This window comes from Chiloscyllium plagiosum, unplaced genomic scaffold (genome assembly GCF_037043375.1).
Source record: "Chiloscyllium plagiosum isolate Xiang-an unplaced genomic scaffold, Cpla_swu_hap1 HiC_scaffold_10, whole genome shotgun sequence".
In the NCBI taxonomy this organism is placed as follows: Eukaryota; Metazoa; Chordata; class Chondrichthyes; order Orectolobiformes; family Hemiscylliidae; genus Chiloscyllium; species Chiloscyllium plagiosum.
The window spans coordinates 20,504,166-20,524,765 of record NW_028270148.1 but is presented as its reverse complement, the minus strand read 5'-3'; the positions used below and the strand labels follow the sequence as shown (position 1 = coordinate 20,524,765).

Here is a 20,600-nt window from a genome sequence, read left to right as displayed (position 1 = left end):
AAAACCTGTCAGGGTTCTGGAAGGGAAGGCAAAGGGTGGATGTATAGAGTTTGTGTAGCAAGAGATATAGTTGTAGCCTCCATAAACCATGGGAAAATGGAAAGCTCAGCTGAGGAAAACTGTAGACATAATCAGAGGGAAAGCTATCCTACGTTCTGAAATAATATTTCATTTTCATGAAAGAGAAAGCATATACCTGCTCATTATGATACTGCAATTTCTGTAATCCTACTTTGACTGCTGCATTCCTTACACTTCAATACAAGTATTTCAACAGTTGTAAATCAGATCTATAGAAATGCAAGTCTATGGTTGTCTTTCACATGGATGGGAGAAAAGATGACTGCACTGGAAGGGATGACTAGGTTGAAAATAAATTGTCAAGTGTTACTTCCTTGAACCACCGAAATCCATTCGGTGCAGTAAAAGTCACAGTACCATTTGCAGAGGGAGTTCCAGAATTTTGACCTATCAAAATTGAAGAAATTACCATATATTTTCAAGTCAGGATTGTGAGAGTCTTTGAGGGAACTTGCAGGTGTTTCTAAGTGTCTTCTGCTGTTGTCCTAGATTGTATTGGTTGTGTTTGCTGGTGCAGCCAGACAAACCTCTGAATTTCTGCAATGCATCGTTGAGATGATGCACAGTACTGCTAATAAGCATTGGTGATGGAAGGAATGAATGTGGATGTAGTGCTAATCAAGTGAGCTGCTTTGCCTTAGTTCATTCATCACCTGCCGCAGACTAAGTAGCTGTGTCTTTTAGGAGCTGACTGGCTTGATCAGTACTGGTGCTATGAGCCACTCTTGGTAATGCACATTAAAGACACCCAACCAAAGTACACTCGTGCCTTTGCCACTCTCAGCACTTCCTTCAAGTGGTATTCAATGTAAAGGAGTACTGACTTATCAGCTGGGGTGGGGGGTGGGGGGGGGAATATGTGATAACTAGGAGGTCAATTTGCTCATGTTTGGCCTGATGCCATCAGACTTCATGGAGTCCAAAGTTAATGTTCAGGATCCTAAAGCAACTCCCTCTCAAATGTATACCACTGTGCCATCAATTCCACTGGCTGTGACCTGCCAGTGAGACTGAGACTGGACATACCAGGGATAGTTATGGTCTTGTCGAGGATATCATGTGTCAGGTATGATTCTGAGTATAGCAACCAGTCTATGAGACAGCTCTCCCAATTTTGGCACAAACCTTCAGATGTTAGTAAGGAGAACTTCCAAAGGGCAATAGGGCTGGGGTTGTTGTTGAGAGTAGGATGCTGGAAAAGCATGCTCCTCGTATGCTGCCTGACCTGCTGTGCTTTTCCATTACCCCACTCTCGAATCTGAGCTCCAACATCTGCAGTCCACACTTTCTCCTGACCTTGTTGTTGTTGCTGCATCCAGTGCCAAGACTAATATCAGCTGGAATGTTTAATTTCATTTCATCTGTTTTAAGAAACGTAGGTGTTGTAAATTCGAGGAAAATATTTTCACAGACAGGGCTTTTTTTTGTTACTATAGTTAGTCTTTATACCTCCTTTTCCAAGACCATAACATTATCCATTATCACAAGTTCAGATATTTTAATCTTCCTCCTGGATCAATAAAGTACATCTAGCAAGACATGCATAGCGACCTGAAACCTCTTGTGACAAGCCTGAAGAGAGTTGTAACCTAATGAGGCCCTTAATCATTTGAAGTGTTAGGAATTAGAGAACTCCCCCTTCTATATCTCATGCAAGTGAATGAGTTGTGATGGTCAACAAGAGGTAATGGTGCATTTAAATCAAAAGATAAAAGATCAAATATTACATATGAATAAAAGCTTCAAGGATAGACTCAATAAATGTAATGGGGGCTGGATTTGTCAATTGATATGGCAGTTTTAAATGTGATCTAAATACAATTTAGAGAAGTAATACTTTGCATCTTACATAGTGAAGAGATTATGGCAAACATTTTGCATGTTTAGAGTTTGTCACTCCATTTGTTAAAACACAACATGAAGGCTCCTCAAATGATAAAAAGTGAAGAAAACGTCAAGGTATGGAGTGAAAGCAGGAATATGGTAAATGAGCTACAGGATCAAAGATTATTATTTGAATGACAGAGCAGGCTTGAAGGGCCAAATTAATAATTTCTATTCCTAATTTGTGTTTCTGTACCAATATTTAATTTGTAATTGTAAATGCCTCAAACCGTACATTGCTCTGAAACCCTTTATTTTCTAGTTAAGCATACAGGGTAACCCATTCCAGAGAGAGATTAGATAAACATTTTCTTACAGACAGTCACGAGTATTTGGAGCTCACTTCTTTAAAAGGCTGTTGAAACAGAGGCTTTGAATAGTTTTAAGGCAGACACTGATAGATTCTGTATGAGCAGGAGTGTGAAAGATCATCAATGAGGTTGGCAGGAATGTAGAGTGAAAAGATCAGCAATGATCTTATTAAATGGTAAAGTAGGGCTAGACAGGCTGAGTGGCCTGACAGGCCTGCTCCTAATCCTATATTTCAGCTGACTGCATTCACATGCAAATTAAGATTTATCTTTAATTGGGCAAAGTGCATTTGGAACATAAACACTAGTAATTATAATTAAATTTTATTTTACAATCATTGTCAAATATTACACTTCTGAACAATTTTAAAGATAACTACAACATATTTTAAGTATCACTCACACCTTTCTTCAGGTGAATCCACATGGAACGTCCTCTCTATGACAGTGGTCCATTGCAAACATCGAATTATAAATGTGTTCGGTCTCGGTCGTTCTGTTTTCATTAGCTGGCATTCTGCAAAAAAAACGGTTTATGATTTATCTTCAATTCCACTAGCTTCAACTTCACCTTAGTTAATAATGCTCTTCAGTTATTCCCTATACAGTACTGCTATCATGATAGAAAATCTGAACAGTGATCAGTGACACATATTTTCTCATCTCCAGTATTCAATAAAGACAGTGACTGGTATAGATGACAGAATTCAAAATAATGCCAAATTAACAAAACTTCAAAGTTGTGCACTAACAGTTTAATTTGTTAGAAATCTACACAAAGGCTACAAAAATAGTGTTTAATGTCATACTAAATTTGCATGGTGTTTCAAAATATATCTATTGCAAACAACTGAAGTTCAGATTTTTGTTAATTAGGACAGCACACCTTCTGCACTAGGCATTATTCATATTTACAGTTTAGAACATCAAATTAACACAAATTTCTAACTACAAGTAATTGAGAGTAATTTTAGCCGTCATTCCATACTTATAAATATCGTCCACAAAATTGAACCCTCAGGGTAAAATTAAAGCAATATTTAGAATTTCTTCAAGAAAGCACAAATGGAAAAGAAATTAGCTTTACTCTGGGTATTAACTGGAATGAAGTCCATGACACACTGGATCATAAAATGGCCAAGACCTTCCGAATTCCATCTGAATGGATCTAGTCAATAGTCATCCTATTAAGATTATCAATTTACCTATCAGCAATTATTTTTTAAAAATTCATTCATGGGACAAGGTCATTGCTGGCTAGGCTTGAATTGTTTGCTCATTACTGATTGCCAGGACAGCAGTTTAGAGACAGACTAGATAAGGATGGCAGGTTTCTTCCCTAAAGGACATTGTGATCTGGATGGACTTTTCCGACAATTGATAATGGATCCACAGTTATCTTATTTCAAAATGGATTTAACCTAAATTCTACTATCTGCAATGGTGGGATTAGAACCTAGGTCCCCAGAATATTACCTAGGTCTCTGGATTAACAGTCCAACAATAATATCACTACTTTTGTTGCCTCCCTAGTATGTCCTACATTATAGGAAGCTAGCTAGGAATTTACTCAGTGCAGAATCAATTTTGGAGGTCACAATGTGCCTTTCTTTTTACAGTAATAACTACAGTATTCCAGCAAATAAATTCCAAAAGCCACTTGGCTAATGATCAAGTTATGGTAATTATTTAAGGTAATACAGAAGAAGAGGTATTTTATTGAAGTTTTTTGTCTTGCACTCATTGGAAGGTTTGCAAGAATACTATGCAAGGGGAAACAACATGTATGAGAAGGGACTGCTGCTTTGTTCCCAATTAGACTCTTTCTGGAGAAGTGCTGTCATGGAGAATGCAACAGCTCGTAACTATAATATTTAGATAGAGGCAAGATCTGTTTTAAATACATAAGAAGGAAAACAGAAGCCAAAGTGAACATAGGCACCTTGGTAAATGAGGCAGGGGAAAATAATAAGGGGGGAATTAAAGGAATGGGCAGAAGAATTGATGCATACTTTGCAGCATCTTCACAGTAGAAGACACTAATAGCATTCCAAAATTACTAAATAGTTAAGGGGCAAAAGGAGAGCAGATAAATAAATACAATAACCAATACTAGAGAAAAAGTGCTAATGAAACTAATGGGGCTAAAGACCATAATGACCCAGGGCCTGATGGAATCCAAGGATATTAGAAGCAGCCAGACAGATTGTGGATGACTGGTAACAATTTTCCAGGAATCCTTAGATTCTGGAAAAGTCCCAGACAACTGGCATTTTTCCAATGAAACACTTTTATATAAAAAGGAAAGGAGACAAAAAAAACTAACTATAGGCCAGTTAGCTTGACATCTGTTACTGAAAATGTCTATTGTAAACAATACAATAGCAAAACATTTTAAAAATCATAATATGATCATGCAGAGTCCGATCAGACCTCGTGATGGGGAAGTTATACCTGACAAATTTATGAGAATTCCTTGTGAATGTAACTAGCAGGATAGATGAAGGGGGAGCAGTGCATGTAAAATAATTGGAATTTTGAAAGTTGTCTGATAATGTCACACACATTAAGCAACTTCAGCCCATGGTGTTGGAAGTAGGCATATTAGTATAGATAGAGGACTGGCTAACTAATAGGAGACAGAGAATTGCAATAAGGGGACATTTTCAGGATGAGAACCTATAACCAGTATTGTGCCACAATTTACAATATACATTAATGAAGTGGATGCAGAAAGTGAATATACTATAGCCAAGTTTACAGATGATACAAAAATAGATGGGTAAGCAAGTAGTGAGGATGGCAAAAAGAGTCTGCAGAAGAATATGACAGGTTAAGCAAGTAGGCAAAGATTTTGCAGATGAATTATAATATAGAAAAATGACAGGTCATGTACTTTGGCAGGAAAAGGAGGAGCTGAATATTACTTAGATGAAGAAAGACTGCAGAAAGCTATAGTACAGAGGGAATTGGGAATCCTCATTTCTAAATCACAAAATCACGGATTAACGTTGAATGGGCAAATGGAATGCTGGTCTTTATTTCAAAGGGAATGGAGTATAAAAGTAGTGATGTTTTGGGAAACTGTTACAAGGTACTAGCCAGACTACCCGTTATCTAAGAAAAGAAGAACTGGCATTGGAGGCGGTCCAGAGAAGGCACCCTCGACTGACACAGGGACTGTTGTTTGACCAGATTGGGCCTGTAGTTGTTGAATTTAGACGAATGAGAGGTGACTTTATTGAAACATACAAGTTTGGTATGGGACTTGACAGGGTAGGCAAAGTTTGTTTCCCTTTGTGGGACAGTCCAGGACCAGAGGGCATAATGTCAAAAAAGTGATGACACATTGAAGACAGAGATGTGGAGGATCTCTTCACTCAGAGGATATTGAATCTGTGAATTATTTACCACGGACTCCTACCAAGGATGGATTATTAAATATATTCAAAATTGAAATAGGCAGATTTTTAGTCATTACAGAAATCAAAGGTTATGGAAAACTGCAGAAAGTGGAGTTGAGGATTATCAGTTCAGCCACAATCTCATTGAATGGCAGAGCAGAGTCAACGGGCAGAATGCACATCATTACATAAAGCAAGTATGGTTCAGGTGGAGGCAGGTTCAATTACAACATTTAAAAAGCATCTGGATGGGTATATGAATAGAAAGGAATTAGAGGGTTATGGGCCAAATGTTGGCAAAACGTGACCAGAACAGATTGGGATGTCTGATCGGCATGGTCAACTTGGACTGAAGGGTTTATTTCCATGCTGTATGACTATGACTTAGCAGGTCTGGCATCACTGGACCTAAAGCATCAACTCTGATTTCTCTCCACAAATGCTGCCAGAACTGCTGAGTTTTCCCAGCATTTTTTGTTTTTCATTCTGATTTTCAGCATCTGCAATTCTTCCAGTTTTTCAAAACATCGGATCATAGAATCCCTACAGAGTGGAAACAGGCCCTACAGCCCAACAAGTCCACACCGACCCTCCAAAGAGTAATTCACCCACACTCTTTCCCTACTACTCTACATTTACCCAAGACTAATGCACCTCACTTACACATCCCTGAACAGTATGGGCAATTTAGCATGGCCAATTCACCTAGCCTGCACATCTTTGGACTGTGGGAGGAAACCGAAGTACCCGGAGGAAACCCACGCTGACACGGAGAGAATGTGCAAACCTCACACAGACACTCGCCCGCGGCTGGAATCGAACCCGGGTCCCTGGCGCTGTGAGGCAACAGTGTTAACCACTGAGCCACTGTGCCTTTTCTTCACAGTTCAAATTTAGCTAAACATGAATTAGCATAGCTAACAGGCGAAAAAGAAATAGGAAATATATACAAAATAATGTAATTCTCAATGGTGTCGAGGAACTGAAAGGACACAGAGTGAAGATTTTAAAAACTACTGTGGAAAATCTCAGAGGGCAAGTGAAATTCTGATTTTTACATAGACCATTTAGAAGATGCAGCATAATTACAGGCCATTAGGTCGACTATTCTGCCAACATTGAAACTTTACACAAGTCCTTCCTGCCCACACATCTCATCTCAGTATATGTTTTTTTTTCACACTGCCATTAAGTTTCCTATTAAAAGTAAAATTATTTTCCTCAACCACTTCATGTGATACAGGGTTCCACATGCTAAGTACCCTGAAGAAAGAAATGTACCATCATTGTACTTCTGGATGCATTAATAAACATTTTGTATTTAATTTCTTCAGATCCACCCAATCAATCCATTCACAATTTTAAAGTTCAATATGCTCAATATTTTCTAACAGTTTTTAGCTTTCACATCTGATATCATCCTTACAAATTTTTCTGTAATTTCTCCAGTGCTTTTATCTTTTTACAGCATGCAGATGTGAACTGCACACAATACTAAAAGAGCAACCTGACCAAGGTATTATACAACTTTAAGTACTTTTGAATTACATACCCTAGAAACACAGAATACAAATGTAAGCTGATGACATTGAACTTTATTGGTTAATCAATAATTGAATACCACATAAATTTGCATTCAATTATAGAAGAATGGGAAATGAGAACCATGGGAAATGTACAATTTTTGTGACCATTTCGAGGACACATACAGGTTGAAACAGTGTATGTAGCAATGGCTATTCAAATTAAATTTATGTAAAGTAGTACACCTTGACAATAAGAATACAGATTTAGTTGAAAAGTTCACAAAATGAATATTACTGATAACAGACTGGGAGAATCAAAAAACCTTGTACTAAATATATTAGTGCAAAGAATTATTGAAGGGTAGATATTCAAAACATTTAAGAAAAAAGAAGAGAAACTATTGCAGGTACACAATCCTTTATCTGAAATCCTTGAGGCCAGTTGTTTTTTGGAATTTTTGGGATTTCGGAATAAATGACATTTTCACAGTGAAATAAAAAAAAATCACCCAACAGCAGACACGTGTGAATAGTGCGAGCACTGAGACACAACTGATGTCTGCTGAGTGACGTGGTTCGAATGGGTGTGGAGTTGGGTCACCTGCTCACGCGCCAAAATGATGCTCCACACTCCATGAAAACAGATTTGGAGATTCTTGGATTTCGGAATTTCGGATATAGGATTGTGTACCTGTACATTGAATCTAGAAAGATCTGATCATCAGTAAGTGAATGCATAATTAGATCACAAAAAAAAAAATCAGGTCTGATAAACCGTTTTATTCCCCTAATGTACCTTAATCAGCCAAGACAGAAATACAGTTTGCCCACAATAGTGACAATGACTAATCTGAAGCAACCTAATCCAATCTGTTGATCCTAATGAGTTGGTTAGACCATGACAAAATTCAAAGGCAGCAACATGACTGGAGAAAACATTTCAAATTATATTTAGATTTCCAGTTATCTCATCTTTGAATACAGTGCACCATTAAGAAAAACAAAACAGGAACACCATGGTTCCTATTTTACATAGCTGCATTTGATACTTTTTTTAAAATGCCTTCCTGTAACCCTTCATACAGTGAAAGTTAGTTTGGGAAGTCCAATAGACTTTAAGAATTTTAATCACAAATACTTAAAAACCACATTAAGGATTTCAATACACTCAGGAGTTGTGAAATGTTGCCTTTACTTAGTGTAAATATGTTGGCCTCAATGTTTTCCCTTGCCTTTACGAGTTCCTCTTTCTTAGCTATCACAGTAAGCCACAAACCTATTTTTTCTCCCATACTGCCATTTTCAGGTGTTTAAGAAAATTTATTTTTAATAAGTACATAATTCTTAGTTAGACTTAGTTTTAAAAACCATTAAGCTCACCAGCAGTCATGCGGGTAGCTCTTACATAACGTGATGGTTGCGTTCTTGTGCAACCCCACATTTTAGAAAAATCGTGCTTCAGAAACAGCACTTAAAGTGTTGGCAATGTAATCGCCTTACAGTCAACACATGTTTTAAAAGTTCGCACTTTAGAAACAGTGTCCCCAATTTGTAAATCGCGTTACAGTGAATACATGTTAATGAAATGTGAATTATAGCAGAATGACCTGTATCTCAATTCACAATTTAAAAAGGACAATATTATAACTGAAAAAAGAATCTGTGATGGAAGTTTGATCTCAGCTGAATAAATTTAAAATACTATGGTCTGAATCTTACATTATTTTGGCTTAGCATGAGTAGCATCAGATTTGGAGGAGTGAAACTCGCCATGAGACCGGGCAGTTTTGTCACCATATTTTATTAAACTCATCACATAAATTGCCACTGCCAGCCAAATGGAGAGAATCACATTGGATTTCTGTCCCATCTTACCACACACCGTTCCCGAAAGAACTTACTCTATCACCAGACATCCATCATAAGACTAATATCCTTGTGCACATGCCATTGTCAAGAACCTGCATTATATTTCGGGAAACATTGGGAAGTGGCTTTTGCTCTGCTCATAACTGGACAGATTTGGCTGAAGAGGGCAAGTTGCTACTGAGGGACCCGGACGTTCCATTGACGGGTAGTGCACAAGTAATACTGTCCTCTTTCGAAAGAATCGAGGGAGGAGGTCGCATCACTGCATGTGCCTGCCTGGTCAGTGCCCTGTCCGGGGTTCAGAGGACCGGACAGCAATGCCAAAAGAAGATCAGCGACTTCTCTGTACTGCCAGAATGATGTTATATTCTGCAGTCTGCTACTTCATACTCATTCTATCTTTGCCTCTGCATTCACCTCCCACGAAGACTTCTGTGCTAACACACCCACTCTGCTGCATGGAACATCATCTGGAGCTCATTTCCCTTAGCACCCCCACACCCCCACCCCACCAATCTTTCCACAGCACTAATCCCTGTGTTGCCTTTTATCCCTCAGGACACTTCATCACTTGCCCACAGGCACCAGCACTAATAGCCATGCTATTCATTTGTATCTAATCCATTTGCACCATTATGTTGTTACGACACAGAGTAAACCCTCCTGCTTAATTTAAACCAGCAACACAGAAAAGATTTATCCCATGCAGTAATCTGTGAAAATTCGAGAGGCCAAGAACTATTTAAAGTAAAAATTAACAACTTTATTTCTTAATGCATAACAGAGAATAATTAACTAACTATTCAGAACTCGTCCGATAAAAGCCCCCAATAAGATTTACCAAAAATTCAAGCTTTCAAAACCAGCCAGCTGTCAAATCTTCTATGTGGAACTTCCTGTTTTCTTCTTCTTAGGGATTATGCTTCACAGGTCACGCATTAGTAAAGGTACCTGTTAGGAGAGCTATTTTTTGGGCAGTCACTACATGCTGGTGGCGTGGCAGTTTTCCTCCTAACTGTTCAATTTTCCCCGGTCTTATATCCCTAAAGCATTGGATTGTGTCATTGGTTTTTAAGACTGTCCATATACTAAATTCAAACTGGACTGGAGTTTGGTATTTCATGGGAGTATAATTTAAACTGATTTGCCTAATTCAAATCTGTTTTTGTCTCCAGGCAACCAGCTACCCTAGTAACCATATGTTACATTGTATCTTATTCAGAACACTTGGTGCCGTCAGGTCGTTCTGCTAGCTTTTAACTCTCTTAAAGGTACAGTACACCCACATCTTCATAACAATGTCAATAAAGGAAAAGAACACCCTCAACAGAGTACAGTGATGATGAACTGGTGAGGGTGGTTCTGATATTAGAGTCTTTACCCACCTACAAGGAGCAGATACTTGCCCTGGCTGGACAGGACTGAAACAGTCCTGTGGGGATGCAGAGTTATCCATGTGCCAGCAAATGAGTAAATACCACTTGCAGTAACACTAAAATGTTGACATTTGCCTAGTGCAGTGTGCTGCATCAGGCATTGCTTCTAACTATTGGAAACACCTCCTGCCTCTTCAGTGTTACAGCTGCAGCCAGTATGCCGAGTGCCTCAGCCAAGCAACAACCATTTTCTCCTGAAGAGACCTCAAACTCAGAAGAAGACATTGTTCAAGCATGCAGGAACCATTGGCAAGGCTACCATTTGGACTCCGCACCAATAGTGATAACGAACGTTTGGTGGGTTCGACAGACAAAGGGAGTGTGCGATGGGAGGGTGGTCCCAGAGGATCTTATATCCACTGTTGCACATATGAGTGAAAGAGAATTACCCCAGGCCACAGGTACTTGAAGTAGTGCCAGTGGCCAGGCTCCTTCAGAGCCCATGGCAGAAGACTGTGTGGTTCCAGCAATGAGGAACTTCATGGACCTGTTGAATGATGAACAGGATTAGCCAACATTCTGAACAATATGACTCTCCGTGCTGAGAATCAGGAGCGATGCAGCTAATTTAGTGACCATCTGGCTGTCTCAATCAGCAGTTTGGCACTTACAATGGAGAGAGACCCAACCCTCTTGGATGTTCAGGACTATCATTGACAAAGCAACGGCAAGACAGATGCAGGGAACCTTGGCTACTGTCCAGGTGCCCCATGCTCAGTGGAGATTGGGCAGCTGGAGAACCAGCCACACTCGGGTAGACTCAAAGAGACTGCAGAGGTGGCTAGGCCCTCCTTGTCCATCTTGCTCACCCCACTCTAATCCTTGGAAGTTCAGATTAGGAAGTGACACCTTGCCTCAGGCATGATGACTCTTGTCATGCTGGCCCTTCTGAACAAAAGCATCCCAGTATCGGCTCAAGAAATATTCAGGGCTACTGTGAAGCAGGGGTCCACAACCTGATCTGCGCAACAGGGGAGCTCAGTAATGTGGAGCAGGAAGAGGAGAATACAGGTTTGAGAGAGTATGGGGGTTAATGGCTGACACTTAAGTACATTGTTTGGGTTTGTAATAAAGATTTGTTTTTCAATGGTCATGTGGTCCCCAGTGTAGGGCCTGGGTGTTTAATTGCACCTGAAAACATCACTCCGCAGTCACCAAGGATGAAATATAGTTAAGTATACAATGAGTTCCAAAACATCATGTAGAAGCAGGATTAGCAATGTATTTACTTGACACCTTAGGTCCCTTGCCATTTAACATTGCCCAGTTTTTGGCTGGCTAATTATGCAGTAATGTCTATTTCAGGCAATCACCAAGCAGTGATGGTGTCAGGAAAATGTAACGCAGTAAGAGTCAGTGCCGCACAATGGCGAGAGACCCTACAGTCTACATGCTCGTACCATCAACATCTCATGTATACAATGCCAATGTTCTTCCTTTGAAGGCTCAGTGACCAATTGTACATGCAGCTCCTTCCCTTACACTTAGCTCACTTACCCCTCCCAACTTGACTAGCCAGAATCGGCCAACACCTACACAGACCTCCAACTGGTGGCCGCACCTTTCCCTGGTGTGCTTTGCTTCACAAATTTGATATTGCAGAGTGCAATGTCAGGGCATAGCATAAATGCCAGGTGGGTACTCATTGCTCCTTAAAAGTTAGGTGGCAGTGACATTGGTGAAAGAGGGTTTGTGTCTGGTGTTAATGGATCATGGCTTGATCTGCAGTTTGGCCAATCATTTGAGCAAGTGGCAAGCTCAATCCGGCATTGATTTCCAAGTGAAATTTTTCCCCGATGGCTAGTTGGACTTTTAACAGGTTATTTAACAAGCAATGTGGAGTATCAATTGGGAACCTGCAATGCCACTGCGACAGACTTGCTACACAGCTTAAGAAGGCAGGGGCTGCTGCGGCAGGACAATCTCATGTCAAGGTGATAATTCCATCTTATTCTATTATACATCTCACCATAGCCCAAGATGTTCAGTTGCTTTAAGAATGCACTTCTTATTTTCATTAAACTATTAATAGATAGATAGAATACAAACTACCAGTAGTACATAATGTAAAACAAATAGAAACACAATACACAATAGGATATTGAAAAAGGCTCATGTCCTCCCGATTCATTAGGGCTGGTTTTATGGTTTTGATGAGGCTTATAATGCTCACTATTATTTACTTGCAAATTTGGCATCAGTATCTGCATAAATTTAGGTAAATTTAAGTTTCTGGAAGTTTCTGTCCCATATGTAATATTGTTCTAAAAGACTCTCAAACAGTATGTAATAATTAGAGTTCACAAACATATTGAATGGTGCAATGTTCCTGGACCTTCCTCATATAGAGGCTAACTAAACTCATCAAAAATATTAGACATTGGCTATTCAATGTAGGTGAAAATGTGTTGCTGGAAAAGCACAGCAGGTTAGGCAGCATCTCCTGTTCCTTGGATGCTGCCTGACTTACTGCGCTTTTCCAGCAACACATTTTCAGCTCTGATCTCCAGCATCTGCAGTCCTCACTTTCTCCTATTCAATGTAGGTACCTAGTAACAGTGTAATAATTTTTTAATTAAAGTCAAACATCCTCTCTTGAACTGAAAACTGCAATTTACAGTTCTGGAGTTTCATTCCTTCAGTTTCTAATTGTTAAAAATTATTTATCTATTTCTCCAAGCTTCGATGCGATTTTTCTTTCCTTCTATTATTTTCTACTTTTAATATCTAATTTGACATCAAAATGACTGTACAATCATTTACTGGTTTAGGTTGTGCTAGCAATTAACAACTCTTTGGTTTAATTGATTAAGGGAATGCAAAGATTTAAAGCCTGTAGAGGGTGTTATGCCATTTGGATGTCTAGCTGTCAGCAATTTACCATGTAAAACACTGAAGAAATTCCAGGGACAAATGCAGATTTAACGGATGAGAAACACTACTCTTACTTACTGCTCACAGCAAAAATAGAGCTTAGAAGGTAGTAAAACACCCTAAAACAGTAAAACAAAATATTTCAAGAGATCCTGGCATAACTGTTCGAAGTAAAACTTGGGACTTCTCCAAAGGGATATCTTTTAATGGTTACTTCACATTACAACTTTGCAAAGTGGGAAGACGCAAACCTATCGAAAACTAGAATAACAATGGACTCATTCTCGTGAAAAATGTTCTCCAGTCGAGAACATAGAATAAAGTATCACTGTGACATGGGGGCTGTCACTGGTGTTAAAAATAAAAGGGGAGGACATATTTTCTGTAATTCTGCAAATATATTGTTAACTAACAGTATTCCAAAATTACAAAATAACTAAGGAGCAAAAGGAGTACAGAAACTAAATACAATAATTATCCCTAACAAAAGATGCTGGGGCAACTAATGGTGCTAAAGATTGATAAATCCCCTGAACCTGATGGGATGCATCACAGAATATTAAAAGTACCAGTTACAGCAATAGTGGATGTGTGGCAGTAATCTTCCACAAATCCTAAAGTCCTGGAAAACTCCTAGAGAATTCAAAAACACATTTATTTAAAAAAAGGAAGATGTAAAAAAGGTGATGAGGGCAAAGAGGCGGACATGATCTATATGGACTTCAGTAGGGCGTTTGACAAGGTTCCTCACGCTAGACTGGTTAGCAAGGTTAAATCTCATGGAATACAGGGAAAACTAGCCATTTGGATACAGAACTGGCTTGGATACAGACAAAGGGTGGTGGTGGAGGGTTTGTTTTCAGATTGGAGGCCTGTGACCAGTGGTGTGCCACATGGATCAGTGCTGGGTCCACTGTTTTTCATCATTCATATAAATGATTTGGATGTGAACATAGAGAGGTATGATTAGTAAATTTGCAGGTGACACCAAAATTGGAGGTGCAGTGCACAGCAAAGGAGGAGTGGAGGTTCATAGTTCCTTGAAAGTGGAGTTGGAGGTAAATAGCATAGTGAAGGCAGCGTTTGGTATGCTTTCCTTTATTGGACAGCGTATTGAGTACAGGAGTTGGGAGGTTGTGTTGCAGCTGTACAGGACATTGGTCCGGCCACTTTTGGAATATTGCGTACAATTCTGGCCTTGGAAGGATGTTGTGAAACTTGAAAGGGTTCAGAAAAGATTGACAAGGATGTTGCCAGGGTTGGTGGATTTGAGTTATAGGGAGAGGCTGAATATGCTGGGGCTGTTTTCCCTGGAGCATCGGAGGCTGACGGGTGACCCTCTAAAGATTTATAAAATCATGAGGGGCATGGATAGGATAAATAGACAAAGTCTTTTCCCTGGGATGGGAGAGTCCAGAACTAGAGGGCATAGGTTTAGGGTGAGAGGGAAAAGATATAAAAGGGACCAAGAGGCAACTTTTTCACAGAGGGTGGTGCGTGTATGGAATGAGCTGCCACAGGAAGTGGCAGAAGCTGGTACAATTATAGCATTTAAAAGGCATCTGGCTGGGTATATGAATAGGACTGGTTTAGAGGAATATGGGCCAAGTGCTGGCAAATGGGACTAGGTTAGGGAATCTGGTCGACATGGATGAGTTGGACTAAAACGGCTGTTTCCGTGCTGCACATCTGACTCTATAACTACCTGTATTCATTTAGATACACTAATATCTTCCAGCTCCATGCGCAAATAACCACTGCGGTCGTACTCTTTCCCAAGTTGTCCTTTTACCTTAATGTACTTGGAAATTAATTGAAGATTTTCCTTTATTTTACCTGCCATTATTCTTTCATGCCACCTTTTTGCTCTCCTAATTTCTTTTTTATGTTTCCCCTTACCCATTTGCAGTCCTCTAGAGCTTCTGCTCTTTTGAGCCCTCGGTATCTGTCACAGGTCATCATTTTTCTCTTGAGCCAATCCTGTACACGTAGTTCTCCCATAACACCATAGTTGTGTTCCAGCTAAACTTCATTTAATAGAAATAATGGCGCCTACGTGAAAAGTGGGGTTGGGACAGACTGGCAAAAAATATCACTCACGATCGCTCAAAAATCACCCAAAAGCCTGAATGAAGATTGAAATCATATTTATTAATCGAACAAAAGCAAATATGACACAGTATATTTTAAAATGTAAGAAAGCTGGTCTCTGTACTGTACTTCTCTCAGAAAATTTCTGTCGTCAGCTGACATCGGCGCATGCGCAGTATGTCACGAAGACCAGCCCTGAGAATGCGCATGTGCAGAACGACACACGACCAACACCGACATCGCACTCGCGCAGAATGGTACGGCGATTCCAGCTCGAACATCAGCACATGCATGGAACAGCACAATGACCAGCACCAACATTGAGCATGCGCAGAAAGGCACAAACACCGGCACATGCACAGAATGGGAGATGCCGGTGTTAGACTGGGGTGTACAAAGTTAAAAATCACACAACACCAGGTTAAAGTCCAACAGGTTTAATTGGAAGCACACTAGCTTTCGGAGCGACGCTCCTTCATCAGGTGATAGTCCCCCTGATGAAGGAGTGTCGCTCCGAAAGCTAGTGTGCTTCCAATTAAACCTGTTGGACTCTAACCTGGTGTTGTGTGATTTTTAACAGAATGGGACAGACTTTGACGCATGCGCAGAATGGCGTGGAGATTTCGGTGCAGATATCGGCACGTGCACAGAACAAAGCAAAAGACCAATCCCCGCTGGAATCGCAACATTGCCGACGGAGTTGTGTTCTCGAAATTACTGTTCCCTAATTCTTCAGCAAAGTTGTACCTAAATCGCACTGACGAAATGCGCATTATCCCAGAACTACCTGTATATCCATTGATATCTATGGTTTTCTGGATTTGTTGGTCCCAGCTTTTTTTTTATTGGAACATGTTAGCCTTGCACTCTCCCAATTTCCTTCTTGAATCTGACACAAATTTACATCAAAGTATCTGCTCCCAATCTGCACTGGCCAAATCGTATCAGACCTCACTAAAATCAGCTTTCCCCAGTTTAGAACTTTGATTTTAGGTTCAACCTTGTCCTTTTCCATAACAATCTTGAATCTTGTTTGCTGTCTGCAAAATTATCCCCTACTAATGTTTCTAACTACTTCAATACCTAAAATTAAGTTTAAGACCACCCCTCTCTTCTAAGGTCTTCAATGTACTGCCTTAAAAAGCACCTCAGATGCATTAAGAACTCTGCTCAATCTAAATCTTTCACACTATGACTATCCTAGTTAATTTTTTGGAAGTTGAAATTCCCTGTCATCAATACTATTACAACTTCAAAAATTTGCCTACATATCTTTTCTCAGACTCTTTGGAGAAAGGTCAAATTCAAAAATCTATAGTTTGAGAATCTTTGACTGTGGGATAGAATCTAAAAATGTACAGTCAACATATCAGGAGTTTCATGTTTATTTGCAAGGAGTGGCAGAAGTTTGTAACTCTTCCACAAGCATATTACAAAAAGTACCTTTGAAATGGCATCAAATAGCATGTATTAGTTTCCAATTTTAACTCATTAATAGCTTAGTTAACATAAATACCAGCAGTTATTGGGCAAAGGCCAATTAATATGAAGATAGATCATAGATCAACCATAATCTTACTGAATGACAGGCAAATTTGAAGGGGTAAGTGACCAACACCTTTATTTTATGTTCTTAAAAGTGTGCGTTAGTTAATGCTTTGTTTACAGCAAAATAATAGTCTGCATTTTGGAGTCAGCAGCAAAGCAACAGTTGCTGATCTCAATGAAAAGTATCCACTTAGATCCAGCAATCTCTGTAGTGAGAGTTTGTGCTTTACTGATGGCAGTTTAAACCTGGTGTCACGTTTTAACATGCAGCAATGATGTCATCAAGTAATGATGTAACGAGCATGTAAGCCACCAATCACTATACAGTGGGAGAACCATACAGCACAGAAACAAACCTCTTGGATCAACTAGTCCATGCTGACCAGGTTTCCTAAACTGAACCAGCCCCATTTGCTAGTGTTTGACCCATATTCCTCTAAATTCTTCCTATCCTTGGACCTGTCCAAATTTCTTTTAAATGTTGTAACTGTAACCAGCTCTATGACTTCCTCTGGCAGCTGGTTCCATATATGCAACACACTGTGAGTTTCCACTCAGGTCCCTTTTAAAGCTTTCTCCTTTCATCTTAAACTATGTCCTCTAGTTTTTGACTCCCCTACCCTAGGGAAAAGACCTTAGCCATTCACCTCACCTATGCCCCTCATAACATTATAAACTTTTATAAGGTCATCCCTCAGCATCCTGCACTCCAGGGAAAGTTTTGCTCTGATTTGTCTTACCAAAATGTAATACCTCACATTTATCTGAATTAAACTCCATCAGCCATTCCATGGTCCACTAGTCCAGTTGATCAAGATCACGTAGCATTCTTAGGTAAACCTTTTCACTGTCCACTACACCAGCAATTTTGGAGTCATCCGCAAACTTAATAATCATGCTTCCTGTGTTCTCATTCAAATAGTTTTATAAATGATGAATGATAGTGGACCCAGCACCATGAGGTATATTTTCTCATTCCAAAAATCTGTTTCAGTGACATAATGTTATGCCTGGCAGTTTCACTATTGTCACTATTAAATTCAGCCATCAAGATACAATTACTTTATGCTGTAAAGCAAATTAAATTATCTGCATACTGATCAATGCAAGCAGTATAGCATAAGATATACCTTTCCTAGCACCTACTGTGTTATCTGAAATAACAACGAAAGTAAGTAAACCACCCAATTGATCAGCTCTGTTAATATTGGATTTCTGTGGATTGCCACCTTGCTGTGGGGGAGAGGTTTGAGTGTTCCATTAATCCCGACAGCAACGCTATCAGCAGTTCTCAAGTCCTGGTAGTCACCCATGATGATAAGATGAGATGGGAGGAACCAGACAAAACTCAATCCAAAACAAGTCCTCAACAGCGATTCAAGCAGAAGATATTTGCACGATATGAACGGCTGTGACAACAGATGAAGGCTGTAGGCAGAGATCCCGAGTTATTGAGTTTTTCTTGCCCCTGAATTGAATCTACTTTCAGTCAAGAACCATGTATCTGCTATGTATGTTCTCCTTAAACAGTTAGACTAATATGTAATTTTGAATTACAGAACACATTTGCTGCACACTAGAAAAAAGTATGGCAAGGAAGGATAAGATAATTAAGAATATTTACCTTAACATCAGTAAATTTGTATAAACAGAACACCAAGTGATAACATTCATGGCAGCTCCTTTCCGAAATTAAACAATGTTTAATTCTGACCTCAGAACGAAATTTGGTATCAATTAACTTCTCTCCCGAATTATTATCCTTCACTTTTATCTGTCTAGTTCAGAACATGCAGTGCTTTTGTTAACTTTTGTGTTTGTGACAGTAATGCCTTTGTAAACCTGTGTATAAAAATAGTCTGTTTTTGATAGTACGACGGAGTAACCTGCCAGGACTCTTAAAAGAAGAGCAATTTCTATTCTCCTGGATTCATAGAATCCAGTTAGCTTGACTTATAGATATCATTGTTATATTGTAACAGTGATGCTATTAGTAAATGAAGGGAATGATTAAAATTAAACTAAACTGTAAGAGTCTTTTTATTCCAGACCACCAAAGGGTACCATCTCCAGGACGAACCACGAGAAAGGCTTACAGATCCGTAGTCCACAATGGATTCCCTGAGCCATCTCAAATTTGTACTTTAACATTTGGTGCAGCGAGCAGGGTTCCAACAAGGGCTACGTTTGAGTGAAACTGGAAAAGAGGAGCTTCACTTAAGGGTCGGACTTGAGGCCAATGGGCCCACAAAGTAAGATTATACCTTGATTGCTCTCAGTCTGCATCTTTGTGATGCTTCCCCCATTTCACTCTCACAGTACCCTGACGGAACCCAAAATGAGATTGTTTAAATAGGTACTAAAAACAGAAACTGTCAGGGTTTTAGAAGAATGCTTTGCAGAAATAATTAGTCTTGTTGTTCATTGTCGGGTTGTTATCTTCTAAAATGTTCATTATGTGTGCGAGAGAGAGAGAGAGAAAACGAGACAGAGCGAAGTTTAACCTTTTGAAATTCGTTTTGGATGCACATTTGCTTGTTGGTGAGTGAATGTTTGTGTTTTGTGTTGGTGTTTTATGTTTTGTGGGGTTGGTGTCCCTGTGTTTTGTGGGGTTGGAGACCCTGTGTTTTGCGAGGTTTGAGCCCCTGTAGTAATTGGGATTGCAGCCCCTGTAGATCAGTAGTTTGTGAAGGTTTAAAGTAAGTAGGATAAGTATGGGTAGACTCTAGATAAGACAGAGGACAAATGTAAGTCTGTATTCTAACTATGAGAAACAATTAAGGGAAATATCAACCACAGCTACTCAACAGAATAAGGATTGGCCTCTAGGAGGCACACATGATTTAAATCTACTCATTAAAATTGAACAAGGGATTTCGAAAAAAAGAAAGGGAAGTAAGCAGAAAGAAGCCATGTCAGCGTAGAAAAGTGTAGCTAGGGAAAAATGGGAAAAATCCATGCAATCAACATGAAGACAAAACTGTACTAAAAGGGGAATTAGTCCATTAACTGAGGAAGGATCTGAACTAAATTGGACAGAACTAAAATGCAAATGCAAAGCGAATGATTTAGAAGCAGAATTGAATTGGTTAGGGAGAAAATATTTTTAAAAATAAAAAAGGACAAAGACTGTTCCTTATACCCCACCCTCCGCTCTCCCAAAGACCCATTACTAAAGAATCCTGATCCACCTGCAGATGAGAAATGGGACACTGATTCGGAGGAGGAAATATTTTACACCTCCCATCCTGTCAGCCGACCTCCTCCGGCTCCCCCCTCAAAACTCACCTACAGTACGACCAAGACAAACACGCTTCATAAAACAAAAAGTCGCCCGAACTCCCCTCCCTACTCTGAGGACGAACATGCCAAGGCCCATGCCCTTCCCCCAACTGTTCAGCTAAATAGGGATTCAGCTTGTCACGACCCCATAGTCCACCGCACAAGGAGTCAATTAAAATTAAAATGTGGAAAAAACACTCAAGGAACTCCTTTGATTTTCACTGCCCCTATACTAATAAATCCCAAAGACACTGATGAATTGCAATCAAATTTTCAGGACCTTAATATCAGTCT

At 39.6% G+C, this 20,600-nt stretch overlaps 1 protein-coding gene across 4 annotated transcripts in view; it reads right to left on the bottom strand.

Annotated features, from left to right (window-relative positions):
• Positions 1–20,600, bottom strand: part of LOC122552657 (RAC-gamma serine/threonine-protein kinase) — a 468,688-nt gene that overhangs the window by 176,921 nt on the left and 271,167 nt on the right. For all 4 annotated transcript variants that reach the window (XM_087991182.1, XM_087991181.1, XM_043695471.2 and 1 more), the window contains one exon: positions 2,682–2,793. In XM_087991182.1, the coding sequence (XP_087847308.1) occupies positions 2,682–2,793 (112 nt within the window). The remainder of the gene's footprint in view (positions 1–2,681; positions 2,794–20,600) is intronic.